Below are 7,289 nucleotides of genomic sequence, written 5' to 3' on the forward strand. Positions count from 1 at the left end.
ACCTGTTCCCACCATTCCGTTGGATAGCAAAAGCTCTCCATCCAAGGAGGTGAAAGTTGAGGAATATTCAAAGCCAGACTCTAAAACATCTGTCTCGGTCACTGAAAGCAGTACTGGCCTGCTGAAGGGATCAGACAGTGTGTCCCCCATGCCCTCAGCCACCCCACAGGAGCTGGCCTCCGGCGCTAGACGCAAAATCTTAATCCCGAAACCCAAAGGAGAGGACCCTGAAGCTGTTGCTTCACAGATTGACACCCAGAGCCCCCAGAGAGAGGAGGTCCTCAGGATGAGCTCCAGGCTATCCCCAGAGTCCTCCTCTCCCATGTCCCCTGGTCTGTCCCGCAGGTCGTCCCTGCTGCAGCCCCCCAATGGCCAGCGCACCCCTCCAACAGAGAGACGCTCCCCACTGCTCAGTAGGAGGAAGCTGGCTCCAACACCAGAGACCCTCAAAAAGAGCCAGGAACCTGCCCTGGAGACAACCGACACTACCAAGACTGAGGAGAAACCAGCTAAGAAGGACAAGCATAACCCATTCAAAGGTAAACTCCTTTCAAGATATATCAGCTTAGTGTAAAAAATAAAAAAAAAGGGGTGGCTGATGTTGGCATACTTTTAGAGAGTAGCTAGTCTTATTCAATTAAATTAACCATTGGAGTCAGTGTAGTTTCTTTGGCTAAGCTCCAGTAGGGAGTGCTATCGAGAGCCTTCGTGCTTCCTCTGTTTGCTTTGACACTGTCACGAGATGGATTGTCAGTTATAGATATATTATTAATAGAACTGGCTTGCAACCTCTAAACCTGGCAATTTGACTGGGGATGCTTGTTCTATTCATTCTATTTCTATGGGACCAGCTACTTGCCAGGTGGGATTAAATGGAGGCTTAACTGAAATAGTATCCATATTACTTAAAGTTAGGAAACTGAAACATAAGAAAGTGTTAATCTTTACCTAGTTGTGCCTGTCTGTCGGGAGTCCCTCTCTTACTGGCACTAATCTCTCTCCTCTATCTCCCCCCCTCTCTCTCCAGCTCCTCAGGTCATCAGGAAGATTAGAGGAGAGCCCTTCTCAGATGCGGCAGGACATCTGAAGCTGTGGTGCCAGTTCTTCAACGTTCTTAGTGACTCCACAATTAAGTGGATCAAGGATGAGGTGGAGATCGCTGAGGTTAAAAGAAGGTGAGTCCTCCATGTAGGCTGCCTTGATGTGAAATGCTGTAGCCAAAATTTGGAAAATAGTGTTTATAAAAGGTATTCAACAATAAAATAATCACAATCAAAGACGGTTTTCCTGATGGCAACAATGTAAAGGTGTTGTAGAGACACCATGTGGCTGAGAAATTCTAGTTAGAGCTTTCTGAAACTGTTTATTTTGCTGTTCTGTCCATCCCTGACTCCTGTGTGTTTCCCAGTGCAGGAGATGAGACTCAGGTAGCCTTGGCTATTGTCCAGACGTCCAGCAGAGACTGTGGAGTTTATGGCTGCACCATCACTAATGAATACGGGACAGACACAACAGACTTCCTACTGAGTGTTGACAGTATGTACACTAGTGTCTCAGTTCAATCTCTGAAGTTTGACTTGTTTCAACACGTTATCTCCTATATCTTTATATCTCTTATCTCTCATTTTGTCGACTAGAATCAATTTTTTGCAGTACTCTGGCGTGTTTTATCTCCTATATCTTTCAAGTTTTATTTGTCACATGCACAATTACAGTGAAATGCTAAACTTGCAAGCCCTTCCCAACAGTGCAGTATTCAATGTCAAAATAGTGAAGAAATAAGAGAGGAAGCAAAATAAATATAAGAATGTAAGTTATATACAGGGTCAATGCCAGTACCACATTTACAATGTGCAGGAATACTGGAGTAGTTAAGGTTGATATGTAGGCAGGGATCAGGAGAAAGTGACTGGTAGCAGGATTAATAATAATAGTAAACAATATGGCAGCTGTATAAGTGGAGGGAGGGTGTGTGCGTGGTGGTGAGTGTGCAAGAAAGTCAGTGTGGGCGTGACAGGTGGATATACATAAACTGGGCTGAAAAGTGACTGGTAGCAGGAATATATAAATACTTAGCATCTCACAAGCTCTTATTCTTTCTACTCTGTCTATTTTGCAGTACTCTCTGGCATGTTTCTGCGTGAGGATCAAGAAGGTAAAATTACATTTGTCTATTATTTGTTAGGATTTAATTGGTGTTCAATACTGGTCACACCCCATCATTTGCCTTGCGAGGCACCTGATCCCCAAGCTTACATGAATGGTTAGCGCRGTTCAACTAGCCATTCATGTAAGCTTGCAGGATCAGGTGGCTCATGATGCAGCCTCATAATACCACTTCCAGTGCATTATGTTTGATGATGTTACTCTCTTTCCTCTCTACAGTGGGAGAGGAGATAGAGATGAGTCCACTACTGTTCACCAAGGGCCTGGCTGACWCTGGCGTCTGGGGAAGTAAGRTCTTTGGGCGTATCYTGATGGAGGAGGKCCATATAGGAGAGGGCTGCTCCCACAAGGCCTGCAGAGTGAAGGTCATCTATGGGCTYGAGCCAGTGTTTGAGTCTGGGACCACATGTTACATRAAGGTGAAGAGCCCCATCGCCTACTACGGAGTCAAGGAGGAGAGCAACCTGGTCGAGAGGAACCTGGCAATCACCCAACAGGTGAAGGGTTTTACTTCTTTRACATAAAGTAAATGTTTAATGAGAATCAATGGAAATTGGGCCAATGTAATGATATTATTGATGTTATGAAAGGAATCAAAAAAACATTTAGTCAGAGCTCTGATCACTAACCCAATTAAAGTTTTTCTGTCCGATCATGAATGCAATCTTCTTTCCAAAAGGAATGTAGACTTCAGAACATTGCTCGTGAATACTGCAAGATCTTTGCTGCAGAATGTAGGGTGATAGGAACCTTTGGAGAAGCGCTGGAGTGAGTGAGATCATCAAAATGATACGAAACTTACACATAAAAACATGTTTTTTCATACTATTTCACTACTTTGTTTAGTCTGTCATACCACAGTGTGTGTATGTTCTTGGTTACACAGAGTGATCCCAGTCCACCTTATGTATCGGCCTGCCAACACCCTTCCCCATGCTACGGTGGAGTCTGACCTGAAGGGGGTCTATCTGAGGTACTGTCTGATGGACGCTACAGGCCGGCTGGTCATGAGAACTGGCTCAGAGGCGGCACTGAAGTGTTGTGCTCTGCAGCACTGGATCCTCCAGTGGACCAATGGAAACCTGCTGCTCACTCGGATGGAAGGTACAGTGTCCATAGTCTCAGATGACTAACTCTAGCAGGACAATGCTTTGGCTGAAAAACAGAACAGGTGAAATGAACTGTAATTGTGATTGTGCTGCAGGTGTTGACTTCAAGATCACAAACGTTGGAATTTCCATCAAATCAAAAGGGTTGGTAGGCCTATAATTTATTCTGTTGTATTTTCTGAACATTGTGTTCTAGAGATATTCATGACTACATAGACCATTTACAATTACAATACTGTAATAACAAACTCTGGCAAGAAGCTCTGTCAACAAACTGTTCCTTTACTCATCTGTAACATTGAATCTGTTGTTATTATTCCAGGTACCAAAGTCTCACGATCACAGAGAACCCCAATGTGTTTGAGCAGTTTGTCTCTCAGCACCAGTGTAACTACTACTGCGGCCTCCTCAGCCTGAGGTCCCTGAAGACACAGGACTCCCTGCAGACCCCAGCCAAACCCAAGTGCTCCAGGAGCCCCCTGCTCCACCGCAAGATGGGCGGCTCCTCCAGGTATGAACCACTGCCATTGTGCCCTTCAGCAAGGCACTTAAAGGACAACTCCACCCAAAAACTATCTTTTGGTATTTGTTTCATTAGTCCGTTGTTGATATAGTCCCAAAATGTTTTGCATGTCAGCAATCAAGTTTAAGATATGTAACGTTCAAAATACAGAAATCTGGCACGAATAATGCATTTTGCATCATGATGCAAACACAGCATCGGAGGATGCAAAATGCATAATTCAGGCAAGATTTCTGTATTTTGAAAGTCCCCCAAATCCCCCAAATCCTCTCCATCCAAGGGCGCTGCGCTGTGGCGGACCCTGTAACCTCTCAATGTGTGTGTCTAGGGGTGTTATTAAAAAAGGTAGAAGTCGAATTTCTGTGCTAGCCAAATTGATTAATAAAGTGCCTATTCTATTCAGTCCCCAGCCCTCCAGGAAGGCCACAGGAAGCCCCCGGCTGATCAGAAAGCCAGCACAGCCAGAGGACAGCAAAGCCACCGCCAAGCACAAGGCCGTTGATGTTCCCAATGTTGTCCGAAGTTAGAATGGCTTCATCGGCCGTAGAAAGCAAGCAACTGCTTTTCTCAATAAAGAGAATAAATGCTGAACCAGATATGGCATTACTGCCAGACTTGTCCTCCCACCTATAGAGCTTTCGGGGAGCTGGGAGCCGGTCTGGGATGAAAGGCTGGTGACCCCTCCTCCAAGCTGTGACAGACAGACAGAGACACAGACAGACAGAAATATGAGATCAGAAGGAGAAAGAGAAGGCCAGGTGAAGGAAGAACTTGAATGTTTCCAGAAATGACAGAGGCTTCATCCACATCTTTCAATGAATTCTGTGTTAAAATAAACAATGAAATGCCAACTCAGTTTTAATGGGCATGGGCTCTGTTGCCAGAATCAGAGACAATGAAATTAATGACTACACTAGTATGTCCTTCAAATTATTAAATTACACAATTTCACTAATGAATACATTCTTAATTTATTGAGTAGATCACATAAAATGTTAGGCTAAAGCTTTCACATTATACAGGGTAGGCTACCTGGATTCCTATTGCATATTAGTAATAATTCGGAGTAGTAATTCACAGTAGTAATTCACAAGGTTAGCACGCCAGCTCGATTCAGGTCCCAACAACATGAACATCTGGGGGAAATACATTTAAAGGGATTGTTGAGGAGTTAAAGGTTATCTTCAATGGTGCACAGTGCTCAGGGTAATAGTTCTGTTAAGAAAACTATGCCCTAAGAATGTAGCGTATATTGTATTCCATGACACTCTGAATAAAAACGCGGTGCTTTTTATACTGTAAATGTGCCTACATTTTCATGTTGCAGTGTATGACATTCATAGAAAATGCTCACTGGATACAATGGCTGTAAATTAAAATGAAATATATTGAAATTAAGCCTCTTATTGACCAGGGTGTGTTTTTCTCAAGGAATTTGGAGTGCTACCCTGGAAACCATTTGACATGTAATGTATCTCAGTCGTAAATAATGACGTGGGCTAGCCGCTATGTCACTTGCTGTAATCTGACATAAGTATCTGACATTACAGATGTAGGATCATAATTTGGTCACCCTGTTGCAGGAGAACTGTACCACTTGGGTAATGATTTACCTTGACGACATATCCATAATCTATAAGCATTTCATGAACGTGTTATAAAAGATCCCAACCACATTATTAAAGGTTAATTCAATATATCCATAGCCTATCTATAACTTAAGTAATGTCATGCTATACAAGAGGTCATATTTAGGTATCTTAATAGATCCTCATTACAATGACAGTATAGGCCCATGACTTACCTTCTGCTTCTTCTTCTCACTTAGCTCAATGGTACATGAAGATCCCCAAAATGAATCATACAGGTACATTTTACGGATCAAATTGTGTAGTTCAGGGTAAAGGTGTACCGGTTCACCAAACCCATGGTTCGATTCATATTGCGGTTTTGGGGTTACGGTTCAGTACAGCGTAAAAAATAAATAGAAACAGTTTTAATTTGTGTTTATTTGGGAAAATACGCAAAATTAAAAAGCACCCTATTTGTGGCCAAAGTCCAGTTTCTGTGACATCATTCACAATGTTTCTGGCATTGTCTATTGTGACAGGGGTTGTTAGGTTGGTCCTCAAGTAGAGGTCTAAAAAGTTGGACACGATCCAAAATTAGACTTGGGGCTTTCCCACCCGGTGTAATATGCATAAATAAATGTTTCAATTCAGAGACCCGCTCCAAATGGACCTGAGGACGTGGTCGGATCCGGGTGAGGGAAGTAGCAGAAAAATATATTTGTAAGCTACTTTAACCAGAGCTGATTAAGTGCAAAGGAGAGCAGGCGGAGGAGGGGCCTTGCAGTGTGTGTACTTTGAGTGAGTGAAACAGGAGCAAGGAGGGAGGGAGAGGCAGCAACCAACCGAGCTGACTTGTGCTAGTAGACTAACTTCTAGCTTGTCATAGCTAGGCTATTTATCTTCCAATATGATTACGTAGCACCTGCCTTGACTGCATCAATACGATAGAAGCTAATTAGCTATGATAGCTAACTACCCCTTACAAAAATGAATTTGTTGCGGCAAACTTCCCGCAAGTTTGTGGCAAATTTGCTGCGAACTAAATAGCGTGCAACAAAATGTTGCCAGAAGTTTGCAAAAGTTTTCCACTAGTGGTGAATCTGCAGCAAACCTTTGGCAACAATAATATTCACTACCACTAGCGGCAAACAGTTGATGGCCAATCAAGGGGATTAGAAACATCTGTTGGAAATTGGAAACCAAGCTATCTATTTAGCTACAGTACCTACCAACATTGTCTGGTGAGTGTCTAACTTATTAATTCAACTTTAAAATGGTATTAGCTAAATTATGCCTAGTTAGCAATGTCATGTTTTATCAGATAGAGTGAAACATTTATTGATACCAGTTTCATTCTGTCGGCGCCACTGACTGACTGGCTAGCGCTTAGCTAGCTAACGTAAACTATCATATTTGTGCACAATTCATGTGATTGGTAGCTAACTAATGATTTGTTTTTTTTAGGTGAACACATTGCTGTCTTTTAATAACAATATGCATGGCAACACAGTGCATTCAGAAAGTATTCAGACCCCTTCACTTTTCCCACATTTTGTTATGTTACAGCCTTATTCTAAAATCGATTAAATAAATAAAAATACTCATCACTCTACACACAATACCCGATAATGACAAAGTGAAAACAGGTTTAGAATTTTTTCAAATGTATTAAAAATTAAAACAGAAATACCTTATTTACATAAGTATTCAGACCCTTTGCTATGAGACTCGAAATTGAGCTCAGGTGCATCCTGTTTCCTTTGATCATCCTTGAGATGTTTCTACAACTTGATTGGAGTCCGCCTGTGGTAAATTCAATTGATTGGACATGATTTTGAAAGGGACACACCTGTCTATATAATGTCCCACAGTTGACAGTGCAAAAACCAAGCCATGTGGTTGAAGGAATTGTCCGTAGAG

The 7,289-nt window shown here is 42.4% G+C and overlaps 1 protein-coding gene across 1 annotated transcript; it reads left to right on the forward strand.

The window, feature by feature from the left end:
• The first annotated feature begins 6 nt into the window (after window positions 1–6).
• Window positions 7–5,192, forward strand: LOC112079255 (alpha-protein kinase 3). The gene is made up of 10 exons (XM_024145253.2): window positions 7–539; window positions 1,028–1,175; window positions 1,409–1,536; window positions 2,120–2,155; window positions 2,386–2,663; window positions 2,846–2,934; window positions 3,053–3,270; window positions 3,371–3,419; window positions 3,598–3,786; window positions 4,202–5,192. Exons 1-10 carry the CDS (start codon window positions 149–151, stop codon window positions 4,323–4,325), a joined length of 1,650 nt encoding a protein of 549 aa, XP_024001021.1. The 5' UTR covers window positions 7–148; the 3' UTR covers window positions 4,326–5,192.
• The last annotated feature ends 2,097 nt before the right edge of the window (window positions 5,193–7,289 follow it).

The sequence above is a fragment of the Salvelinus sp. IW2-2015 genome, unplaced genomic scaffold (genome assembly GCF_002910315.2).
Source record: "Salvelinus sp. IW2-2015 unplaced genomic scaffold, ASM291031v2 Un_scaffold7388, whole genome shotgun sequence".
Taxonomy (NCBI): Eukaryota; Metazoa; Chordata; class Actinopteri; order Salmoniformes; family Salmonidae; genus Salvelinus; species Salvelinus sp. IW2-2015.